The sequence below is a fragment of the Thalassophryne amazonica genome, chromosome 1 (assembly GCF_902500255.1).
Source record: "Thalassophryne amazonica chromosome 1, fThaAma1.1, whole genome shotgun sequence".
NCBI lineage: Eukaryota > Metazoa > Chordata > Actinopteri > Batrachoidiformes > Batrachoididae > Thalassophryne > Thalassophryne amazonica.
The window spans coordinates 110942788-110969364 of record NC_047103.1 but is presented as its reverse complement, the minus strand read 5'-3'; the positions used below and the strand labels follow the sequence as shown (position 1 = coordinate 110969364).

Below are 26577 nucleotides of genomic sequence, written 5' to 3'. Positions count from 1 at the left end.
TAAAGCTTGTTCGTTCACCTTTTCTCAACGAATTGCGACTTTATTTTTTTTCCTTTGTTGAGGAATCGTCGTACACTGTGTGACTGGGCCATAACACAGTGGTAGAGCTGTTAAACTGACAAGCATATACACTGGATTGAATTTAAAGTGTTTGTACTGTGTCTATAATATCTAGGGAAATACAAGTCAGATTTGGACTCTGCATCAGGAGATACTCAATATTCAATGGCTTTGATTGGTCTTAAAACAGATAGAGATATCCATACCTTTTGTGGCAGCATCCTGAAATCAGAGTGTGTGTGTAAGTTTATGTGAGGCATCATTGTAAAATGTTTTAAGCATCTGCATCGGCTGGAAAAGCACTATATAAATGCAGTCCACTTAGCATTAACTACTCAGAGATTGGTGGACACATTTAGAGAAATAAAACATAGCAAAATTAAAACATCGCACTATTGCTTACAATGTTTCACCTTTAAGGCAACAGTCTTTCAAATGGTGATACAAGCATCAAATTAGGCACAAACACTCCTTAAGGTCCACCTTGACGATTTCACCAGCATATGCCAACCATATTAAAAAACAATGGCATAACGCCAGTAAGTTAAGGGTACTTTTCTTTATAAGTTAAGTGCAGCTTGAAGCTTGCTGAGCTCCTAATATGCTGAGCTCCTCAAAATATTTTGGGCATGCTGAAAATTTTCAACATGCCAGTGTGTGACTCAAACTTCCCGCACATGCTGGACATTAAGTTGCAGGTAAGTTATGATTGTTGGCAGACGTTTCTTGTAATTTAGTCACGTCTAAATACATCCATTAATGCTGGCCACTGATTGGCTGAAACCTGCAGTCCTTATGCAGACAGACTGTTTCATTCACACACAGAGTAAATCTGACCTGTTCATTTCAGTCCAATTCACCATCACAGATGGATATGAATCCACATAAAGCTGCTGATTTGTGAAAATAACGTCTGAAAATACTTTAATTCGTGGCTGGATACGTAGCGTTTTAAAGCAAGTCCCTCGGTGGTTTTTATGTTCCAGGTACATTTCTTAGCCGGTGCCACACAAAAATGCTGTGATGATTTAAACTTTTAAAGCGCCATCGCTGTTTTCATCAGACGACCTGATCAATCAGAGTGATCACACCTTATTAATGCGTTGTAACTCTTTAAAGCGTCGTCACCGTCGGTGTGATCATCAGACAACCTGGTCGATCTGGTGTGGTCACGCATGATTAATCGCCGTTTAAACATTTAAAGCGCCGTTGCTATCGGTGATCACCACGCCGACAGATCACACAGCACTTCATTCAGATCACACTTGATCACGGTCGAATGGTGCTTTAAAAAACTTAAATCATCACAACATTTCATTATTCAGTTCTGTGATGACCTGATCAGTGGACCTGAAAGCAGCCGCTTGGTGCTTTGAAAGTTTAGAGTCACAGCACTCCATTCATTCACAGCAGTGTTTACCACAGCCAGTCCACTCATCAGCGCTCTGTACACAATGAAAATGGTCCACCAAGATAAAAGATGAAAATAAAAAAATAAAATTATGGTAAATTACTCTGTTTCTGACGCACACCACACCATGCAGTACCGACCAGAACCAATGGGTGGAAACAGGGCTGTTGGCATATGCTGGATAATCGTTAAGGTGTGACAGTTGCATTAATTTATTAGATGTATGCCAGTGTGCGCCAGTGATTTTAATACGGTCGGCATACACAGGCTATATCTTCAAGGTGTGACAGGGCCTTTAGATAACACTTTTGAAAAACAGATTATCCACTTGACTTTTCAATAGGCGGTCAGATTAGGGACCAATGAAGAATTACACAGGTGTCAAAATTTAAAAATGCTCCAATCATATCAAAAGGAATACCACATTATTTGTCTAATCATAAAGATTCCAAAAAATATAGTATAAACTATCCATGACTGAATGTTATGGCACTATGGAGTAAAAACTGCAAAAATAGTGACAAAGGGTCAGTTTCAGTTTGTACAGGGGTAAAAAGTTAAAGTTGCTCCCATTTAAAAAAAAAACGTGATGCAAATCATTGGTTGAGCTAATAGGATTAATAAATGGAATAGTTTTGGCCATGTTGAATGTTTGGTGTCCAAAGTAAAGGTCAGACAACGTCGATGACCATTGGATTCTATGACATGTGACATATGTTACCCTGGTGCAACATGGTGTGAACTATTCCTTTTTAAAACCCTATTAAATCAAACAATAATTTGAGTCTGTAACTATTCCATTATCTGCTGCACTACTTCATGCAGTCTTTCTCCAGATATCACATATACGACAACACAAACTCACAGATGCATTCATTCAGGTCATCAAGTAGCTCCTCAACGAGCTCTGTCTTTGGCATCTCAGATAAAAACTCTCACTGTCAAACAACTTGTGAACCTGATTGTACAAACATGATCATAATGAATGCAGCAGATGCAACAATATTAAAACTTACATTAACAGTTTGTGATGATCCAGTTGGTGCTGGGGAGGCATCCTGCAAGCATTAAACACTATCACCTTCCTGCCAAAATTATCATCACCTAGACACACACACACAGAGTGAATTTAATGTTATTCAGGAGGGATTATTATCCAATTTCCAATAATAATATTTATTTTGCTATTGTCATTCAATGTATTCCCTCTAAATTGAAGTGCAGACTCAATATGAGATGTTCACAAACAAGAACACACATCTGTGAGCTGAGCACTCACTTCCTGGTGGTCATAAGTACTCAATTGTCTCCATGTTGTCTTGATCACTGATAGTTGAATTTGGAAATACTCATTGAACCATGTCTTTTGTATTGTTATACTGTATTTGGAAATAAAACAACCAGTTGTGTTACTGACCTAACCACTGCACCACGTTGTAATTTGGGTAAATAGAAGATTGGCAGTTCTGCTTTCAAAATTTAGAGTTGGAGGACTTACACTGAGGTGTTTTGATGCGGTTGAGTTCACAGCAGGGATATGAAAGAGCCAGCTGATCGTGACTCAACAAAAAAAAAAAAAAAAAAAAAAAAAAAAAAATCAATGAAAACAAAAGATAAGAACACTACAGAAAAAATAAAAACTACAGCTGCTGGTTAAGTACAATAATCAATGCTCTGCTGTATAAAATGGTGGTGGTGGGGTGGGGGCGGGGGACCATGCTTAAATTCAAACCAGGCTGAGGCACCAATTCTAATTAGGAGAAACATCAAAGAAAAATGAAAATCTTCACATTGCCATGGGCACAACAATCAAAACTCTGTTAAGAAGGCAAGTCTTCTATGAAGCATCTGGTGATCATAATTCAAAGAAAAAAGCAAATTTGAAAATTAAAAATCATTAGAAGAAATGCTTTTTAAATTTTCATAACATGGGTGAATTATTTAACTCAAAATTGAATCATTCGATTTGAGTTTTCATCTTCAAGTACCCATATTCTATGACATATTTAAAGTAGACCTGCATTGAAATAAATGCAGTCAGATCTTTGGACCAAAAAATGACTTACATTTACACATAAGATCCTTCTGAATGTAGTAAAATAAATCTGGAAGCCCAGATCTGTCATTCAACGGAGAAATCTTCATTTAAAAATGACAAATTTACAGCTAACATTTAGCCCTCCGCAAAACTGTCCCGCTCATCATGGACGCTGCCGAGACGTCACGGAGAAGACCCTCTCTCCCAGCATGCATTGCGCGCCAACTGTAATTTGTGGATTTACGTCAGTTTGCATTTGCACCTTTTTCTTGTCTTATACGGAAGGATCTACTTTTTTTAAAACTTCATATTGTCTGGCGGCACGTTTGGTGAGTACACATTTCTTTTATTTGTGCTTGAAAATTATTTTGGGGGACTTTTTCATACGCCTGTTTGAGTGGTGTCACAATGAAAATCTACTGTCTTTCGCCTCCAGTACCATCGCGGGATATGGAGGCGAGACCCGCAAAGAATCCCAGTCATTAAAAATACGAGGTGTATTAGATAAGAAACCGACACTTTTATTTATTTTTTTTAAGTATATGTATTTGAATGACGTGCGATTACACCAATCATGCTTGAACCCTCGTGCGCATGCGTGAGTTTTTTCACACGTGTCGGTGACGTCATTTCCCTGTGGGCAGGCCTTGAGTGAGATGTGGTCCCGCCCTCTCGGCTGAATTCCTTTGTTTCAGACGCTGCTCGAGACGGCGCACGTTGCTTTATCAAAATTTTTTCTGGACCTGTGAGAAATATCCGAGTGGACACTATTCGAGAAATTTAGCTGGTTTTCGGTGAAAAGTTTAACGGCTGATGAGAGATTATGGGGTGTTTCTGTCGCTGTAAGGACTTCCCATGGAGCGGGACGTCGCGCAGCGCTTCCAGCCGCCGTCGTCGGCCTGTTTCGACCTGAAAACATCCTAATTTAAGGCTTAATTCACCCAAGACGTCGTGAGAGAACAGAGAAGATTCAAAAGAGGCCGGCATGAGGACTTTATGCGGACATTCCACTGTTTAAGGACATTTTGTAATGAAAGACGTGTGCGCAAATTCACCGAGTCGTTTCCGTGACGACAGGAAAAAGACCTCCGTGTTGATAACCATTTGTAAAATTCAGGCGGCTTTTGATGGCTTTCAACAAGTGAGTAATTGAGAAATTGTTTAACAGCTTGGGCATGTTCCAAGGTGTTTTTCCTGTCGCAACCCCCCGCGGTCGGGTCCGGCCCGACATGCGACTCTGCCCGCACGTTCTTTCTTTACAAAATGTCCGTTAACAATGGAATGCCGACTTCTTCTGAAAGTTCTCTGTTCTCTGACGACTTCCTGGGTCAACAGAGCCTGAAATGTGGAAGTTTTCAACTTGAAATGGCGAGATGCTGCCGCCTCGAAGCGCAGATCGCTGTCAGGTGCCGTGGGCCGTGCTTAAAGCGGCACTACCAGACCAAAATATCTCAGCCGTTAAAATTTTTACCGAAAACCAGCTGAATTTATCGAATGGTGTCCACTCAGTTGTGCCTTACACAACTGAGTGGACACAACAAAGCAGCAGTCTCTGAGCCATTCCTAAACAATGAAAAAACGACGAGAGGGTGGGTGACTCTTCACTCAAAGACTGCCCACAGGCGAATGACGTAACCGACAGGCGTGAAAAAACTCTAGCATGCCCACGAGGGTTCAAGCATGTCTGATGTAATCACACGTGATTCAAATCCATATGGTTTTTGAAAAAAATAATAAGGTCGGATACTTTTCTAACAGACCTCGTATATAAACCTCTCAGCGTCCATAAAGCTCTGGGGCTCCGATTACCGAGACATGCGGTGCTGTGGATTTTTGCCGCAAGAAGTCTGTCCTTGCAGCAACAGGTGTACCGGCCGCTTCGCATTAAAACAGCGAGCGTAATCTCAGGACTTGCGCCAAGTGTGCTGCAGCTCCATTCAGTAGACAGAGAGGCGATGCCGGTGTTGTGCGCTGAATCTGGCACAACACGGGCTGCGAAGCAGACACGGGCGGTGTGAGTGGCCCGCGTTGGAGGTTAACGAGCTCGTTAACGAGCCCGCAGACTTAATAAGCGCAGCGGAGGCAGAGAGCGGGAGAGGAAGAACGGCGCCCGCTGTCGATGTTGTTGCTGATCTGAGCACACAGATCTGTATCTCACATTCATTGCAGCTTACTTTTGGATGTTGAAACCAGGACGTGTATAAGTAACATTACTAACAGATAAAATCAATTTCAATGCGGGATCGGACTGAAGGCGGACTGAAGGCGGGAGCGCGTCGTCTTGTCCCCGACGTCATGGAAATGATACGGCTTTTCTTTCATTTCACACAAGCTTTTTTTTTTTGCTCATACAAAACCACACCATGGTCCGTTGAGTTGCAGATGTTTCTGTGTTTGGTGACAGAGGAGAGAATACAGAGTGAGCTGGACGAAGCAACCTGAAATAAGAAGAACTCCTGGCCACTAACGGCTCAACGAACATTCCAGCAATGCAGAAAAAGATGAAAAGTGATTACAGGACCACAACGGTCAGACTGGGTTGGACCGCAAGGGCTGGAAATGGTTCAACCACAGGAATGCCATTTACGGACACCAACCGCTGAACAATGGGAGACAGGATGACAGCAATTGGGCCATGACTTTGTTAGAGGCGAGGCTAGCAAGTGTTTTTGTGACTTTACTGTCGGAAGACTGCTTGAAAGCACCGTTTAACATTATTTATCCCATTGGCAGTAAGACTAACAAACAAGGATATTTTAAGTCTAAACTTGTGTTAAAGTAGCATGTTTGGTTCATGTATGCAGACAGTGAGCTAGCTACTTAGTATTGATAGCTAACTAGCAAGCTAGCTAACTCCGTGAGCTGCTTGAAAGTATTCACTTAAAAAAAAAAAAAAAAACACACACACACACACACCTGAAGTCAGCAAGTCAATGAATGTGTACTAACGTGGCACCAATTTAGTGCCATTAGTGTGATTTTTGGCGCTATTTCATGTCTGTTAATAACAAAGTTGTGTGTTTTTGCTGCAGAATCCACTTCATAAGCAAGGAGGGTTCGTTCAAAAGCTTCAACATCCAGCACCACAGAGCAACATGTCATCACTGGTAAGAATAAATGTCTTCATGTAGCTCGTAGCTCTAAATGTATTTCCCAAATACCACACACACACACACACACAGAGTGGGGAAAATAAGTATTTGACCCCCTGTCAGTTTTGCAGGTTTTCCCACCTACAAAGAATGGAGAAATCTGTAATTTTTATCATAGGTACACTTCAACTGTGAGAAACAGAATCAAAAAAAAAAAAAAAAAAAAAAAATCCAGAAAATCACATTGTATAATTTTTGAATAATTAATTTGCATTTTATTGCATAAAATAAGCATTTGACCCCCTACCAACCAGCAGGAATTCTGGCTCTCACAGACCTGTTAATTTTTCTTTAAGAAGCCCTCTTATTCTGCACTCTTTACCTGTATTAACTGCACCTGTTTGAACTTGTTACCTGTATAAAAGACACCTGTTCACACACACAGTCAATCACACTCCAACCTGTCCACCATAGCCAAGACCAAAGAGCTGTCTAAGGACACCAGGGACAAAACTGTAGACCTACACAAGGCTGGGATGGACTACAGGACAATAGGCAAGCAGCTTGGTGAGAAGACAACAACCGTTATGATTATTTATCAGAAAGTGGAAGAAACACAAGATGACTGTCAATGTCCCTCGGTCTGGGATTCCATGCAAGATCTCACTTTGTGGGGTAAGGATGATTCTGAGAAAGCTCAGAACTACACAGAGGACCTGAAGAGAGCTGGGACCACAGTCACAAAGATTACATTAGTAACACATGATGTCATGGCTTAAAATCCTGCAGGGCAGCAAGGTCCCCCTGCTCAAGCCAGCACATGTCCAGGCCCGTTTGAAATTCACCAGTGACCATCTGGATGATCCAGAGGAGGCATGGGAGAAGATCATGTGGTCAGATGAGACCAAAATAGAGCTTTTTGGAATCAACTCCATTTACCATGTTGAGGATGAGAACAACCCCAAGAAAACCATCCCAACCGTGAAGCATGGGGGTGGAAACATCATACTCTGGGGGTGCTCTTCTGCAAAGGGGACAGGACAACTGCACCGTATTGAAGGGAGGATGGATGGGGTCATGCATTGCGAGATTTTGGCAAACAACCTCCTTCCCTCAGTAAGAGCATTGAAGATGGGTCATGGCTGGGTCTTCCAGCATGACAATGACCCCAAACACATGGCCAGGGCAACTAAGGATGGGCTCCGTAAGAAGCATTTCAAGGTCCTGGAGTGGCCTGGCCAGTCTACAGACCTGAACTCAATAGAAAATCTTTGGAGGGAGCTGAAACTCCAAACCTGGCTGATCTAGAGAAGATCTGTATGGAGCAGTGGACCAAAATCCCTGCTGTAGTGTGTGCAAACCTGGTGAAAAACTACAGGAAATGTTTGACCTCTGTAATTGCAAACAAAGGCTACTGTACCAAATATTAACATTGATTTTCACAGGTGTTCAAATACTTATTTGCAGCAGTAACATACAAATAAATTATTAAAGAAAAATCATACATTGTGATTTCCGGATTTTTTTTTTTTTTAAGATTATGTTTCTCACAGTGGACATGCACCTAAGATGAAAATTTCAGAGCCCTCCATGATTTCTAAGTGGGAAAACTTGCAAAATCGCAGGGTGTTCAAATACTTATTTTCCTCACTAATATATATATATATATATATATATATATATATATATATATATATATATATATATATATATATATATATATATATATATATATATATATATATATATATATATACACACACACACACAAGGTCTATTAGAAAAGTATCCGACCTTATTATTTTTTTCAAAAACCATATGGATTTGAATCACGTGTGATTACATCAGACATGCTTGAACCCTCGTGGGCATGCAAGAGTTTTTTCACGCCTGTCGGTTACGTCATTCGCCTGTGGGCAGTCTTTGAGTGAGGAGTGGCCCACCCTCTCGTCGTTTTTTTCATTGTTTAGGAATGGCTCAGAGATTGCTGCTTTGTTTGATCAAAAATTTTTCAAAACTAAGGCACAACTGAGTGGACACCATTCGTTAAATTCAGCTGGTTTTCGGTAAAAATTTTAACGGCTGATGAGAGATTTTGGTCTGGTAGTGTCGCCGTAAGGACGGCTCACGGCGCCTGACAGCGATCTGCGCTTCAAGGCGGCAGCGTCTCGCCGTTTCAAGTTCAAAACTTCCACATTTCAGGCTCTGTTGACCCAGGAAGTCGTCAGAGAACAGAGAAGAATTCGGCATGAGGAGTTTATTCGGACATTCCATTGTTAACGGACATTTTGTAATGAATGAATGAAAGAACGTGCGGGCAGAGTCGCATGTCGGGCCGGACCCGACCGCGGGGGGTCGCGACAGGAAAAACACCTCCGTTGGAAACCTTAACGGGCAAGTTGGAACATGCCCAAGCTGTTAATTTCTCAGTTACTCACTTGTTGAAAGCCATCAAAAGCCGCCTGAATTTTACAAATGGTTTTCAACACGGAGGTGTTTTTCCTGTCGCGGCGCACACAGATTTGCCGAGTCGTCACGGAAACGACTCGGCGAATTTGCGCGCACGTCTTTCATTAAAAAATGTCCTTAAACAGTGGAATGTCCGCATAAAGTCCTCATGCAGGCCTCTTCTGAATCTTCTCTTTTCTCTCACGACGTCCTGGGTGAATTAAGCCTTAAATTAGGATGTTTTCAGCTCGAAACAGGCCGACGACGGCGCCTGGAAGCGCTGCAGGACGTCCCGCTCCGTGGGAAGTCCTTACACCGACAGAAACACCCCATAATCTCTCATCAGCCGTTAAACTTTTCACCGAAAACCAGCTTAATTTCTAGAATAGTGTCCACTGGGATATTCCTCACAGGTCCAGAAAAAATTTTGATAAAGCAACGTGCGCCGTCTCGAGCAGCGTGTGAAACAAAGGAATTCAGCCGAGAGGGCGGGACCACATCTCACTCAAGGCCTGCCCACAGGGAAATAACGTCACCGACACGCGTGAAAAAAACTCACGCATGCGCACGAGGGTTCAAGCATGATTGGTGAACTCGCATGTCATTCAAATCCATATAGTTAAAAAAAAATAAAAGGGTTGGTTTATTATCTAAGAGACCTCGTGTGTGTGTGTGTGTGTGTGTGTGTGTGTACTCCCTACACACTTTTGTTTTTGCTCCCATTTTTCATACGCAAACCTATTTCTCTAATATTGTTCACAAATCTGTTTAAATCTGTGTTAGTTAGTACTTCTCCTTTGCCGAGCTAATCCATCCCACCTCACGGGTGTGGCACATCAAGATGCTGATTTGACAGCATGATTATTGCACAGGTGTGCCTTAGGCTGGCCCAAGGCTAAAATTACAAACATCTGCTTGCAGCAGAATGCGGAAAAGGAAAGAAGCTCTCAGTGAGTGCATGTGAGATTGCCGTTTGGTATACTTATGTATTTTGGGTGAAGAAAGAACAGTACTAAATGATAAGAATCTAAACAACTTATGAATACATTAAGACAGTAAATTAACATTAAAAATTACATAATTAACAGGAAGTAAAAGGGCTGAGTTCCTCTTCTAAAAATTGTTGAGGTCTAAGGTTCTAAAAACATTCTGGACTCACACACCATTCCAACTCATTATACAAGCTTTGCTAAATTTATTACCACCCTTGAAAAATGTCAGCTACCCATTTTATAAACACTACCCAATCTGGAACCAATCTGGAGCCTACGGATCCCCATGGGCAATGCAATAGTTTATTTAATCTTTTACGTGTGCACATTCCATGACAAAAATAAAAATAAAATAACAAAGACACTGCTTTAATTTTCAAACCAGCTCTGCCAAATAATTCAAATTAAAATTAGAAAAGAAGATGGCACAGAAAAATGATGTCAGACTTCCTTCCCACTACAGTCAAAGGTCTTCAGTCATCAGCACTGACTGATCCCAGCATCCAGTCTGTTTTATTCACAGCACTTTTCAAATGATAAATCCTCACAAATGGTTTGTTTTTTACCCCAAGCTCAATTTTTGTTTAGGGCCCCTTCACACAACACAATTGAAGCCAACTAGCGCACAAAGGAGGAACTGCATGCCACTTGTGAAAAATTGGAGCTGCCTCCAATGACTTGTACACCTGATATAAAATACTGATATGTACAGATATGATCACATGGGGGCCGGACGGCAACGTCTGAGCACATACAACACGACAAGGTGCCTGTCATCTGACCGCAGCACACTGACAACTGGAAATGATGGCTCAGTGCACATGACGTGTTACATTAAAAACACAGAGACCACCGCCAGGACAGGTATATAAATAATTACAACAATACCTGCATACACAATTACATAAATAACTAAACTAAATGACCACCTAACACAGTAAGAGTGACACATTGTTCTGGGTGCTGAAAGGACCGGGGGGGGGGGGGGGGGGGGGGGGGTCTGCCAACAGCAGCTGCTGTTGAGATCTCTGCTCCTGGATGTCCAAGTCGGGGAACACGTACAGTGTTTTGAAGGACATGAACTTACAACTGTCCTCCATGAGATGCATGTATCTGCCTGCTGTCCTCGTGTGAAAATCCATAAAAACATCTTTTGCCTTTGCGCCGGGCTTCAGCCAACCCGCTCCGCATGTCCATACATCATCTAATTTCTCTTTTTGAAAACATACGTTTATTTCCTTGTTGATTTCAATCATTTCATGCTCCTGTTATAAGACATCGATTGTAGTGTGGCAGTAAAGGTTCTGTCTGTTAATCAGAGCTTTTGTAAACTGCAGGTTTGAATCCCGCAGGCTGCATTTATTTTTTATTTAACTGCAGGGTTCTGTATGGCGTTCCTTTATTTATTATTTAGATCAACCCAGTGATTTTCACTAAATATACACCAATATCTATCAGTGTCCGGTAATTATATTAACTATTTATCAAATCAAATTTATTTATATAGCGCCAAATCACAACAAACAGTTGCCCCAAGGCGCTTTATATTGTAAGGCAAGGCCATACAATAATTACGGAAAAACCCCAACGGTCAAAACGACCCCCTGTGAGCAAGCACTTGGCAACAGTGGGAAGGAAAAACTCCCTTTTAAAAGGAAGAAAACTCCAGCAGAACCAGGCTCAGGGAGGGGCAGTCTTCTGCTGGGACTGGTTGGGGCTGAGGGAGAGAACCAGGAAAAAGACATGCTGTGGAGGGGAGCAGAGATCAATCACTAATGATTAAATGCAGAGTGGTGCATACAGAGCAAAAAGAGAAAGAAACACTCAGTGCATCATGGGAACCCCCCAGCAGTCTAAGTCTATAGCAGCATAACTAAGGGATGGTTCAGGGTCACCTGATCCAGCCCTAACTATAAGCTTTAGCAAAAAGGAAAGTTTTAAGCCTAATCTTAAAAGTAGAGAGGGTGTCTGTCTCCCTGATCTGAATTGGGAGCTGGTTCCACAGGAGAGGAGCCTGAAAGCTGAAGGCTCTGCCTCCCATTCTACTCTTACAAACCCTAGGAACTACAAGTAAGCCTGCAGTCTGAGAGCGAAGTGCTCTATTGGGGTGATATGGTACTATGAGGTCCCTAAGATAAGATGGGACCTGATTATTCAAAACCTTATAAGTAAGAAGAAGAATTTTAAATTCTATTCTAGAATTAACAGGAAGCCAATGAAGAGAGGCCAATATGGGTGAAATATGCTCTCTCCTAGTCCCCGTCAGTACTCTAGCTGCAGCATTTTGAATTAACTGAAAGCTTTTCAGGGAACTTTTAGGACAACCTGATAATAATGAATTACAATAGTCCAGCCTAGAGGAAATAAATGCATGAATTAGTTTTTCAGCATCACTATGGGACAAGACCTTTCTAATTTTAGAGATATTGCACAAATGCAAAAAAGCAGTCCTACATATTTGTGTAATATGCGCTTTGAATGACATATCCTGATCAAAAATGACTCCAAGATTTCTCACAGTATTACTAGAGGTCAGGGTAATGCCATCCAGAGTAAGGATCTGGTTAGACACCATGTTTCTAAGATTTGTGGGGCCAAGTACAATAACTTCAGTTTTATCTGAGTTTAAAAGCAGGAAATTAGAGGTCATCCATGACTTCATGGATAGATAAAGCCGGGTATCATCTGCGTAACAATGAAAATTTAAGCAATGCCGTCTAATAATACTGCCTAAGGAAAACATGTATAAAGTGAATAAAATTGGTCCTAGCACAGAACCTTGTGGAACTCCATAATTAACCTTAGTCTGTGAAGAAGATTCCCCATTTACATGAACAAATTGTAATCTATTAGATAAATATGATTCAAACCGCCGCAGCGCAGTGCCTTTAATACCTATGGCATGCTCTAATCTCTGTAATAAAATTTTATGGTCAACAGTATCAAAAGCAGCACTGAGGTCTAACAGAACAAGCACAGAGATGAGTCCACTGTCTGAGGCCATAAGAAGATCATTTGTAACCTTCACTAATGCTGTTTCTGTACTATGATGAATTCTAAAACCTGACTGAAACTCTTCAAATAGACCATTCCTCTGCAGATGATCAGTTAGTTGTTTTACATCTACCCTTTCAAGAATTTCTGAGAGAAAAGGAAGGTTGGAGATTGGCCTATAATTAGCTAAGATAGCTGGGTCAAGTGATGGCTTTTTAAGTAATGGTTTAATTACTGCCACCTTAAAAGCCTGTGGTACATAGCCAACTAATAAAGATAGATTGATCATATTTAAGATCGAAGCATTAGTTAATTTATATACCTGGCTAGACATAAGAAATAATGAGAGCGCACTGCTTCATTCATGTCATTTCATGACTGTACGCCTGTAACCATGGGTCAAATACAGAGAGGCACAGAGGGATCATACTTGTATTGTCCACTCTATAAGAGCGATTAAATATTGGACACTGCAGTGTTTTTTTAATGGTGTGTTTTTTTTTGTTTCTCCACAGCATCTGTATAATGTGGTTCTTCATGTTCCAGCTGTTTTTCAGATGTGGTTCCACACACTCTAGCTGCTCGCACTGTGCTCGAACGAGTGCACGAAACCGTCGCAGCTGGATCGTTCACGCCTAGTCAACCATGTGTCCCTCCCGACGTTGGCTCGATGTTTTTGTGGTTCGCTCATTCGGACTGTTTCACCCTGATTCCTGCTTATTCGTGCTGTGTGAAGAGGCCTTTGGTTTAGGCTCCATTTTGAAGTTTAAAAAAAAAAAAAAAAAAAAAAATTTGTTACATTAGAAAACTTGTAATGAACATATAATTTTAATTTATAAAAAAAAAAAAAAAAAGGTCCTCTCCGGGAACTATCACCTTATCGTGGTGGAGAGGTTTGTGTGCCAGTATGAAACAGAGCTGTGTTGTCTGGAGCCTTTGTGCTCCTGGTAGGGAGCACAAAGGGAGGGTTCTGACTGTTGTTTGAGTGTATGCACCGAACAGCATTTTGGAGTATTCGGCCTTCTTGAAGTCCCTGAATGGAGTCCTGTATGGGACCCCGGTGGGGGACTCCATTGTTCTGCTGGGGGACTTCAACGCACACGTAGACAATGACAGAGAAACCTGGAGAGGTGTGATTGAGAGGAACGGCCTCCCTGATCTAAACCCGAATGGTCGTTTGTTACTGGACTTCTGTGCTAGTCATGGACTGTCCATAATGAACACCATGTTCGAACATAAGGATGCTCATAAGTGTATATGGTACCAGAGCACCCTAGGCCAAAGATAGATGATCGATTGTGTGTTCGTATAATCTGATTTGAGACCGCAAGTTCTGGACACTCGGGGGAAGAGAGGGGCAGAGCTGTCAACTGATCACATCTGGTCGTGAGTTGGATCAAAGGGTGGCGAAGGACTTTGGACAGACCTGGTAAGCCCAAACGGATAGTGCAGGTGAACTGGGAACGTCTGGAGGAGCCCACTGTCCGACAGATCTTCAACTCACACCTCCAGCAGAGCTTCTCTAGCATCCCTGTGGAGGTTGGGGGCATTGAACCAGAATGGGCAATGTTCAAAGCTTCCATTGCTGAAGCTGCAGCGGGTAGCTGTGGCCTGAAGGCCTTAGTTGCCTCAAGGGGCAGCAACCCTCGAACACCATGGTGGACACCAGTGGTCAGGGAAGCCGTCCGACTGAAGAAGGAGTCCTTCCGGGATATGTTATCTCAGAGGACTTCAGAGGCAGTTGTAAGGTACCGACAGGCCCAGAGGGCAGCAGCCTATGCTGTGGGGGAGGCAAAGCAGCGGGTGTGGGAGGAGTTTGGAGTAACCATGGAGAAGGACGTTCGGTTGGCACCAAGGTGCTTCTGGGGGATGGTGAGGCAACTCAGGAGGGAAAAACGGGGAACCATCCAAGCTGTCTACAGTAAGGATGGGGCTCTGTTGACCTCAACTGAGAATGTAATCCGGCACTGGAAGGAACACTTTGAGGAACTCCTGCATCAGACCGGAGCACCCTCTATAGCAGAGGCAGAGCTGGAAGCTGACGGAGGATTTTCATCAATTTCCCTGGTGGAAGTCACTGAGATTGTCAAACAACTCTGCAGTGGCAAGGCCCAGGGGGGTTGATGAGATCCTTCCAGAAAGGCTGAAGGCTCTGGGTGTGGAGGGATTATCTTGGATGAGACGTCTCTTCAACACTGCGTTGAGGTCTGGGCCAGTGCCTAAGGAGTGGCAGACTGGGGTGGTGGTCCCCATATTTAAAAGGGGGACCAGAGAGTGTGCGCCAACTACAGAGGCATCACACGACTCAGCCTCCCTGGTAAAGTCTACTCCAGTGTGCTGGAAAGGAGGGTTCGGCCGATAGTCAAACCTCGAATTGAAGAGGAACAATGTGGGTTCCGACCTGGTTGTGGAACAACCAACCAGCTCTTTACGCTCACAAGGATCCTAGAGGGTGCCTGGGAGTATGTCCACCCAGTTTACATGTGTTTTGTGGACTTGGAGAAGGCGTATGATCAGCTACCCCGGGAGATACTGTGGGAGGTGCTGCGGGAGTATGGAGTGAGAGGGTCCCTTCTCAGGACCATCCAATCTCTGTACTCGCAAAGCGAGAGCTGTGTTCGGGTGCTTGGAGGTAAGTCGGACTCGTTTCCGGTGGAGGTTGGCCTTCGCCAGGGCTGCGCTTTGTCACTAATCCTGTTTGTGATATTCATGGACAGGATATCGAGGCACAGTCGAGGGGAGGAGGGTTTCCAGTTTGGTGTGCTCAGGGTCTCAATGCTTTTGGCAGATGATGTGGTCCTGTTGGCTCCAGCGGCCAGTGACCTCCAACACTCACTGGTTCGGGTCGCAGCTGAGTGTGAAGCGGTTGGGATGAGCTCAGCACCTCTAAATCTGAGGCAATGGTTCTCAGCAGGAAACCGATGGATTGCCTACTCCAGGTAGGGAAGACGGCCTTGCCCCAAGTGAAGGAGTTCAAGTACCTCGGGGTCTTGTTCACGAGTGAGAGGACGATGGAGCATGAGATTGGCCAGAGAATCAGGGCAGCAGGGGCGGTATTGCATTCGCTCTACCGTACTGTTGTGACGAAAAGGGAGCTGACCCAAAAGGCGAAGCTCTCGATCTACTGGTCAATCTTTGTTCCTAGTCTCACCTATGGTCATGAGTGTTGGGTCATGACCAAAAGAACTAGATCGCGGGTACAAGCGGCCGAAATGGGCTTCCTCAGGACGGTGGCTGGTGTCTCCCTTCGAGATAGAGTGAGAAGTTTGGTCATCCGTGGGGAGCTCGGAGTAGAGTCGCTGCTCCTTCGCGTTGAAAGGAGCCAGGTGAGGTGGTTCGGGCATCTGGTCAGGATGCCTCCTGGGCGCCTCCCAAGGGATGTGTTCTAGGTACGTCCATCTGGGAGAAGACCCAGGACTAGGTGGAGAGATTATATCTCCACAATGGCCAGGGAACGCCTCGGGATCCCCCAGTCAGAGGTGGTCAACGTGGCATGGGAAAGGGACGTCTTGGGTCCCCTGCTGGAGCTGTTGCCCCCGCGGCCCAAATCCGGAAAAGTGGTTGAAGATGAGTGATGAAAAAGAAAAGTCTGATGTTCCTCTGTAAATTAATACCATAGCTTTAGCAGGAGGTGGTAAAAATCAGTCGGAAATCAGTCAGAATTTCAATACATCCCCCTGGGAAGTGATTCACAGTATTAACGCCAGCATATTGGCATCAAAATGAATCCTATATCTTAAAAATAACCCCCCACCCCTTGAATGTAACAAAGTATGGTCTATTTTCAATTATCTAGCTATTGCGCTGTGTGTAAAATTTGTCCATGCTCTTCAAAAACTTTATAAACAATTCTTTCACAAAGGTTTTATTTCACTAACACTGAATAACAGAACTTAGGAGGAGACCATGCTCTTCAAAAACATAAACCATTGTCAAAGGTTTTATTTCAGTCACACTGTGTGAATAACAGAACTTAGGAAGAGGCCATGCTCTTCAAAACTTTAAAAACATAAACCATTGTCAAAGGTTTTATTTCAGTCACACTGTGTGAAATAACAGAACTCAGGAGGAGGCCATGCTCTTCAAAAACTTTAAAAACATAAACCACTGTTTGCAGAGTCTGATAGGTATGATTAGATTCCACTTGGAGGGTGGTACTGGTATGGTAACTACTGACATGGCAGTGCGTGAGGTAGCAAAGCAGATCTATGCTAAGTACTACCATGACACTGTGTACTGTGTATCTCTGAGCACTATCCAGAGGCGGGCTGAAAGTCTTCGCAAACAATTTAGTGAAGGCAGAAAAAGATATGGCCAAAAAGGAGAATTCCAGTTTGGTGGGTGGCTGGAAATATCTGGAGGACGGAAAATCCTTATCAGAATCAAATTTTTCAGCCTGAGATCTTGTTTTTGGCTTGGCCATGACACTTGATTTACTATAACTTGCCATGCTGTGACTTGAAATTACATGTGTAATTGCATGATCACTGTAATAATATCAGTACTTATGTAGCTTTTGTGACTTCTCTAAAACAAGTAGTACCAAGTAAGGAGCATTATATATCATAAACTTGAATGTTGTGTTTAATGCAGGGTTCATCAAAACGAATCATGATGTCAAAACAATTACATTCTAATAATCCTATAGTCAGTTACTGACTGAATGCCTTGCCAAAGACGTATGGGGTCTTTTGTGTCAGTGAAGTGTGATCGGATTTTCTGTCCATAGGCACACTTGGCTGCTCTCATGCCCCGGTTCAAGTTAGCCCTTTGGTGAGTTTATCTCTAACTTGTCAACCCATGCAGATAACTCTGATTGTTGGTGATTTCAACATTCATATAAATAATCCTTCTGATCCCCTCTGCAAAACATTTATGAACATTATGGATGTATTAGGATTCCAGCAATGCATTCAAGGTTCAACACACAGTGAAAATACCCTGCATTTGGCCCTTGTTCACAGTATCGTCACAAATATTGACATCAAGTTTGGCTTTAAGCTTGGGACTCCGGCAAGGGCGGTCGCATGTCCTCCTCTCTTCTATCTCTGCTACAACCTTTAAAGTCTCTACTTCACCAGACTGTGAATTCTTCAAACTACAATTGGATTAACCATGGAATTGATCAGCTGGTCCCTGAATGCTATTGACACCATTTTTTTCAACATTGAAATCAGGGCTGGGGGACCCCGTGTGCCCAGATGGAACCTACCCTGTGGGCTATGTGCTCTGTGCCTGGGAGAAATGGCGTGTTGCGTGCTTGGTGTCGAAGATTTATTTATATTTGGTTTAATTGTAGGAGGGCTGGTACTTATTTGCTTATGTGCTGCCCTGACCTACCGGAGAATTGGCAAGATGGCTACTACCAGGAACACGACCCCTCAACTTTCTGTCATGATTAATGAGTTGGGCAAGGCAATACATTCTCAGACAGCGTTGACCCTTGAACTCAGACGCAAGTTGGATAACATCTCTGAACAAATGTACACCTTGCAAAGGAAGATGTTGGAGACCAGGGAATACTCAAAATGGATTTGGTTGCTCAGACAAGCTACAAATGTGTTTTCTCTGCTCAGCCCTAAACATGGCAGGCGTATCAGCCTCTGAAGGTCAAAATGCCCTGCTGTTTTCCTCCAGAAAAATTTCTATGACCTTGCTGAACCATTCAGCTACCTCTTATCTTTTGTCCTCCCCTACAGTCTGACATTGTCGAGGCAACTCCAGCACACACTGAAACGGATACAAACTCATCTGACTGAACTCACCTCCTCTGCACACGACAACGCACATCCTTTGCTTTGAGCCGCAGCGGCCTTCACCTCTCCCCCAAGCTCGCGGCTGCGTGGAACACTGCTGCGCACCCCCCCACTTTCACTGTCTCAATTCGGAGGACGGACTGCCTTAAAGTTTAGCATACATAAACAATCAAATGTATATGTATAGGTGTTCTAATTTTGATGTGTGCCATTATTACGTTGACTGGTCTACTGGGGAAAACCAGGTCAACTGGGGAAAACCTGGTCTTGTTAGGAGAGACAGCATCTATCCCACTTTGGATGGAGCAGCTCTCATTTCTAGAAATCTGGCCAATTTTCTTAAATCCTCCAAACCGTGACTATCCAGGGTTGGGACCAGGAAGCAGAGTTGTAGTCTTACACACACCTCTGCAGCTTCTCTCCCCCTGCCATCCCCTCATTACCCCATCCCCGTAGAGACGGTGCCTGCTCCCAGACCACCAATAACCAGCAAAAATCTATTTAAGCATAAAAATTCAAAAAGAAAAAATAATATAGCACCTTCAACTGCACCACAGACTAAAACAGTTAAATGTGGTCTATTAAACATTAGGTCTCTCTCTTCTAAGTCCCTGTTGGTAAATTATATAATAATTGATCAACATATTGATTTATTCTGCCTTACAGAAACCTGGTTACAGCAGGATGAATATGTTAGTTTAAATGAGTCAACACCCCCGAGTCACACTAACTGTCAGAATGCTTGTAGCACGGGCCAGGGCGGAGGATTAGCAGCAATCTTCCATTCCAGCTTATTAATTAATCAAAAACCCAGACAGAGCTTTAATTCATTTGAAAGCTTGACTCTTAGTTTTGTCCATCCAAACTGGAAGTCCCAAAAACCAGTTTTATTTGTTATTATCTATCGTCCACCTGGTCGTTACTGTGAGTTTCTCTGTGAATTTTCAGACCTTTTGTCTGACTTAGTGCTTAGCTCAGATAAGATAATTATAGTGGGCGATTTTAACATCCACACAGATGCTGAGAATGACAGCCTCAACACTGCATTTAATCTATTATTAGACTCTATTGGCTTTGCTCAAAATGTAAATAAGTCCACCCACCACTTTAATCATATCTTAGATCTTGCTCTGACTTATGGTATGGAAATAGAAGACTTAACAGTATTCCCTGAAAACCCCTTTTTGTCTGATCATTTCTTAATAACATTTACATTTACTCTGATGGACTACCCAGCAGTGGGGAATAAGTTTCATTACACTAGAAGTCTTTCAGAAAGCGCTGTAACTAGGTTTAAGGATATGATTCCTTCTTTATGTTCTCTAATGCCATATAACAACACAGTGCAGAGTAGCTACCTAAACTCTGTAAGTGAGATAGAGTATCTCGTTAATAGTTTTCCATCCTCATTGAAGACAACCTTGGATGCTGTACCTCCTCTGAAAAAGAGAGCTTTAAATCAGAAGTGCCTGACTCCGTGGTATAACTCACAAACTCGTAGCTTAAAGCAGATAACCCGTAAGTTGGAGAGGAAATGGCGTCTCACTAATTTAGAAGATCTTCACTTAGCCTGGAAAAAGAGTCTGTTGCTCTATAAAAAAGCCCTCCGTAAAGCTAGGACATCTTTCTACTCATCACTAACTGAAGAAAATAAGAACAACCCCAGGTTTCTTTTCAGCACTGTAGCCAGGCTGACAAAGAGTCAGAGCTCTATTGAGCTGAGTATTCCATTAACTTTAACTAGTAATGACTTCATGACTTTCTTGGCTAACAAAATTTTAACTATTAGAAAAAAAATTACTCATAACCATCCCAAAGACGTATCGTTATCTTTGGCTGCTTTCAGTGATGCCGGTATTTGGTTAGACTCTTTCTCTCAGATTGTTCTGTCTGAGTTATTTTCATTAGTTACTTCATCCAAACCATCAACATGTTTATTAGACCCCATTCCTACCAGGCTGCTCAAGGAAGCCCTACCATTAATTAATGCTTCGATCTTAAATATGATCAATCTATCTTTATTAGTTGGCTATGTACAACAGGCTTTTAAGGTGGCAGTAATTAAACCATTACTTAAAAAGCCATCACTTGACCCAGCTATCTTAGCTAATTATAGGCCAATCTCCAACCTTCCTTTTCTCTCAAAAATTCTTGAGAGGGTAGTTGTAAAACAGCTAACTGATCATCTGCAGAGGAATGGTCTATTTGAAGAGTTTCAGTCAGGTTTTAGAATTCATCATAGTACAGAAACAGCATTAGTGAAGGTTACAAATGATCTTCTCATGGCCTCGGACAGTGGACTCATCTCTGTGCTTGTTCTGTTAGACCTCAGTGCTGCTTTTGATACTGCTGATCATAAAATTTTATTACAGAGATTAGAGCATGCCATAGGTATTAAAGGCACTGCGCTGCGGTGGTTTGAATCATATTTGTCTAATAGATTACAATTTGTTCATGTAAATGGGGAATCTTCTTCACAGACTAAAGTTAATTATGGAGTTCCACAAGGTTCTGTGCTAGGACCAATTTTATTCACTTTATACATGCATCCCTTAGGCAGTATTATTAGACGGTATTGCTTAAATTTTCATTGTTACGCAGATGATACCCAGCTTTATCTATCCATGAAGCCAGAGGACACACACCAATTAGCTAAACTGCAGGATTGTCTTACAGACATAAGGACATGGATGACCTCTAATTTCCTGCTTTTAAACTCAGATAAAACTGAAGTTATTGTACTTGGCCCCACAAGTCTTAGAAACATGGTGTCTAATCAGATCCTTACTCTGGATGGCATTACCCTGACCTCTAGTAATACTGTAAGAAATCTTGGAGTCATTTTTGATCAGGATATGTCATTCAAAGCGCATATTAAACAAATATGTAGGACTGCTTTTTTGCATTTACGCAATATCTTTAAAATTAGAAAGGTCTTGTCTCAGAGTGATGCTGAAAAACTAATTCATGCATTTATTTCCTCTAGGCTGGACTATTGTAATTCATTATTATCAGGTTGTCCTAAAAGTTCCCTAAAAAGCCTTCAGTTAATTCAAAATGCTGCAGCTAGAGTACTAACGGGGACTAGAAGGAGAGAGCATATCTCACCCATATTGGCCTCTATTCACTGGCTTCCTGTTAATTCTAGAATAGAATTTAAAATTCTTCTTCTTACTTATAAGGTTTTGAATAATCAGGTCCCATCTTATCTTAGGGACCTCGTAGTACCATATCACCCCAATAGAGCGCTTCGCTCTCAGACTGCAGGCTTACTTGTAGTTCCTAGGGTTTGTAAGAGTAGAATGGGAGGCAGAGCCTTCAGCTTTCAGGCTCCTCTCCTGTGGAACCAGCTCCCAATTCAAATCAGGGAGACAGACACCCTCTCTACTTTTAAGATTAGGCTTAAAACTTTCCTTTTTGCTAAAGCTTATAGTTAGGGTTGGATCAGGTGACCCTGAACCATCCCTTAGTTATGCTGCTATAGACTTAGACTGCTGGGGGGTTCCCATGATGCACTGTTTCTTTTTATTCACCTCTTTTTGCTCTGTATGCACCACTCTGCATTTAATCATTAGTTATTGATCTCTGCTCCCCTCCACAGCATGTGTTTTTCCTGGTTCTCTCCCTCAGCCCCAACCAGTCCCAGCAGAAGACTGCCCCTCCCTGAGCCTGGTTCTGCTGGAGGTTTCTTCCTGTTAAAAGGGGGTTTTTCCTTCCCACTGTCGCCAAGTGCTTGCTCATAGGGGGTCGTTTTGACCGTTGGGGTTTTTCTGTGATTATTGTATGGCTTTTGCCTTGCAATATGAAGCGCCTTGGGGCAACTGTTTGTTGTGATTTGGCGCTATATAAATTAAATTGATTTGAACTTATAATTGTGGAATAATTGTATTTTTGTCTGAGGTGATTGGGTGGGAAGAAATTTCATTGCACTTGTTGTAATGACAAATCTATCTATCTATCATGCCTTTTGCGTCAGTGGTCTCTGATCACTCAATTATTAAGTGTACAGTCATGCCAGATTTACTGGAACAAGAACCTTATTTGTCACTGCGGCGACATGTCAACTTAGTGTAGGATCCTTCGAAATTTTGTGTATTTTTTGGTAAAACCAAAAACTCACTTGATTTTGAAAAAAGATATAAGCTTTAAAAACAATTAGGGTCCTGTTTTTTCTTCACTTTCTGAAGGTCTGAAATCCAAGATGGCATCCAAAATGACCTCCATTTAGCAATAATCCAATATCTTTGCTAATACATAAGCTATAATGACAAAGTATCTCCACATAGGTTTTCTGACAAGGAAACCAATGGCACCATCAAATTGCACAATTACATTAAGTAATTAACAGGATATAAAAGAGCTGAGTTCTTCTAAAAACTGTTGAGGTCTAAGGTTCTAAAAACAATCTGGGCTCACACCCTTTTCCAACTCAAGGAAAGTGCATAATTTATGACAATCTCTGAAAAATGACAACGACCTATTACAGGCAACAGGCCAGTAGCTTGCATAATCTGTTCATTTGCTGCTCAGATGACAAATAAAGCAAAGTCGGAAATCCACGGTTTTTGACTTATTGTTAGATGAAGACTGCCATGTTGGGAAATATACAGTGAGCAGTGGTGGGCACAGATAACAGAAAAAATTTACTTTGATAACAGATAATCAGATAACTAAAAAGTTATCTTTGATAAAGATAAAACAATAAACCACCCAAAAATGTATCGGAAGTTACAGGTAACAGATAAATTCCAGTACTGTCTCCGGTATACTTACAACTACTAACAAGGTGATTTTGTGCTTTAACACCGCAATTGCTTTTGGAAACATCAAAAGTGACAACAGACCCAAACAATGAGTCAGCACTTCTGTCTGAGTGTCCTGCTCCCTGCTGGAAGCTCCTGTTTACTACATGGCTTCCAGCACAGATGCAACTGAGAAGAGCCATAAAGCTCAACTCAATCACAGCGCTGCTGTCAGGCCGAGATCTTGGAAAATAAAGCAATGCCGAGTTATGGTTTGGTGTATAAATACAATGAATAGTGATAGAATAACTCAATTACTGTCAATTCTGTCATTTGTGCAAAGTTAAGCTATAACATATACAGTGAGGAAAATAAGTATTTGAACACCCTGCGATTTTGCAAGTATTCCCACTTAGAAATCATGGAGGGGTCTGAAATTTTCATCTTAGGTGCATGTCCACTATGAGAGACATAATCTAAAAAAAAAAAAATTCGGAAATCACAATCTATGATTTTTTAATAATCTATTTGTATGTTACTGCTGCAAATAAGTATTTGAACACCTGTGAAAATCAAAGTTAATATTTGGTACAGTAGCCTTTGTTTGCAATTACAGAGGTCAAACGTTTCCTGTAGTTTTTCACCAGGTTTGCACACACTGCAGCAGGGATTCTGGCCCACTCATCCATACAGATCTTCTCCAAATCTTTCAGGTTTGGAGTTTCAGCTCCCTCCAAAGATTTTCTATTGAGTTCAGGTCTGGAGACTGGCCAGGCCACTCCAGGACCTTGAAATGCTTCTTACGGAGCCCCTCCTTAGTTGCCCTGGCTGTGTGTTTGGGGTCATTGTCATGCTGGAAGACCATGACCCATCTTCAATGCTCTTACTGAGGGAAGGAGGCTGTTTTCCAAAATCTAGCAAAATATGACCCCATCCATCCTCCCTTCAATACGGTGCAGTTGTCAAGTCCCTTTTGCAGAAGAGCACCCCCAGAGTATGATGTTTCCACCCCCATGCTTCACGGTTGGGATGGTTTTCTTGGGGTTGTACTCATCCTCTAAACATGGTAAGTGGAGTTGATTCCAAAAAGCTCTATTCTGGTCTCATCTGACCACATGACCTTCTCAACCACTTCTGTTGGATCATCCAGATGGTCACTGGTGAACTTCAAACGGGCTTGGACATGTGCTGGCTTGAGCAGGGGGAACTTACTACCCTGCAGGATTTTAAACCATGACAGCATCATGTGTTATTAATGCAATCTTTGTGGCTGTGGTCCCAGCTCTCTTCAAGTCATTGACCAGATCCTCCTGTGTAGTTCTGAGCTTTCTCAGAATCATCTCTACCCCACAAAGTGAGATCTTGCATGGAATCCCAGACCGAGGGACATTGACAGTCATCTTGTGTTTCTTCCACTTTCTAATAAATAATCATAACAGTTGTTGTCTTCTACCAAGCTGCTTGCCTGTTGTCCTGTAGTCCATCCCAGCCTTGTTCAGGTCTACAGTTTTGTCCCTGGTGTCCTTAGACAGCTCTTTGGTCTTGGCTATGGTGGACAGGTTGGAGTGTGATTGATTGTGTGAACAGGTGTCTTTTATACAGGTAACAAGTTCAAACAGGTGCAATTAATACAGGTAAAGAGTGCAGAATAAGAGGGCTTCTTAAAGAAAAATTAACAGGTCTGTGTGAGCCAGAATTCTTGCTGGTTGGTAGGTGTTCAAATACTTATTTACAGCAGTAACATACAAAAAAGTTATTTAAAAAAATCATACGTTGTGATTTCCGGATTATTTTTTTTTTATGCTGCATTCACACTGGGCGTGACAGGTTGCCATGTAATCCCTATGGAACGACACGTTTTGGCGCCAAGTCACGCAGCGCGACACGATGTACGCGAATGAAGCAAAGCAAGTGAAGCGATTTTGAGCAACTGGCGCGTTTGTGGTGCGATATTGCGTCGCATCACGTCGCGTTCCCCTCCTCCCCAAGTTGAAAAATCTGAACTTTTTCGTCTCGCCGCGCTGACCAATCAGGGACTGAATATGTAGTGACGTGGAGATGTCTGGAGTTTGACTGAAAATGTCAACACGTCCTGTATCTGGTAGCAGCCTGTGAGCAGGACTTATGTCTCTTTTGTCCTTTATTTCACAATTATGACTAGAGTTTTTGGAGCGAGCAGCAGCCCCGCAGCAGCGGAGGCGGAGTTTCATTTTTTTATTTTACGTGTGCGCGCGAGTGAATCGTCTGTGGAGAATATTTTATTAATTAACTACACATATGTATAAAAAAAACAAAACAAATGGTGACTGGTTTCTAAACACAATTATGACAGAGTTTTTGGAGCGAGCAGCAGCCCTACAGCAGGCAGCAGAGTTTCTTTTTTTTTTTTTTTTTTAAACTGTTTACGTGTGCGCGCATGAACGGGACAGGAGGTCCTCAAACTGGGTCCCGCAGAGGTGGAAGGACCGCTGAAAGCAGCCGTCATCCAGAAGCAGCTCCTGCAGCAAATAATGATACTCCCTGTATTGGGAGCTTTCCACAACAACTTGCTCCGTGTGATCAAGGTCCGTCATGTTAACTTGACGGACAACCAGAGCCGGCGAGCGGAATGGAAGCTCCTCCTATTTGATGACGCACCGGGGCGAATTTTCGCAGCAAAAGCAGAGCGACACCGGGCGAAGGAGGCGCGTCCGTCGCCATGCGACCCCCACGAATGTGTAGCGTCTGATCGCGCTCGGTGTGAACGCGGCATTAGATTATGTCTCTCACAGTGGGCATGCACCCAAGATGAAAATTTCAGACCCCTCCATGATTTCTAAGTGGTAGAACTTGCAAAATCGTAGGGTGTTCAAATACTTATTATCCTCACTGTATCTTTTAATGTTGAATAATGCACTAATTCTGAAGTTTTGTAACAAACAGAGACAGATGGCATTCTGGGTAAAATGTGCCTCCGCTACACTGAGTGGTTGATTAATTCTATGTAAACCAACACGTTAATGTGAGGTGTGTTGCGTGTTAGCGTTTACAGATAAATGTGCTTT

At 42.5% G+C, this 26577-nt stretch overlaps 1 protein-coding gene across 1 annotated transcript in view; it reads right to left on the bottom strand.

Annotated features, from left to right (window-relative positions):
- The window catches only part of arhgap1 (Rho GTPase activating protein 1), a 236012-nt gene that overhangs the window by 143320 nt on the left and 66115 nt on the right, over nucleotides 1-26577 (bottom strand). Inside the window, exon 4 of the mRNA XM_034173469.1 lies at nucleotides 2488-2575. Coding sequence (XP_034029360.1) covers nucleotides 2488-2575 — 88 coding nt within the window. The remainder of the gene's footprint in view (nucleotides 1-2487; nucleotides 2576-26577) is intronic.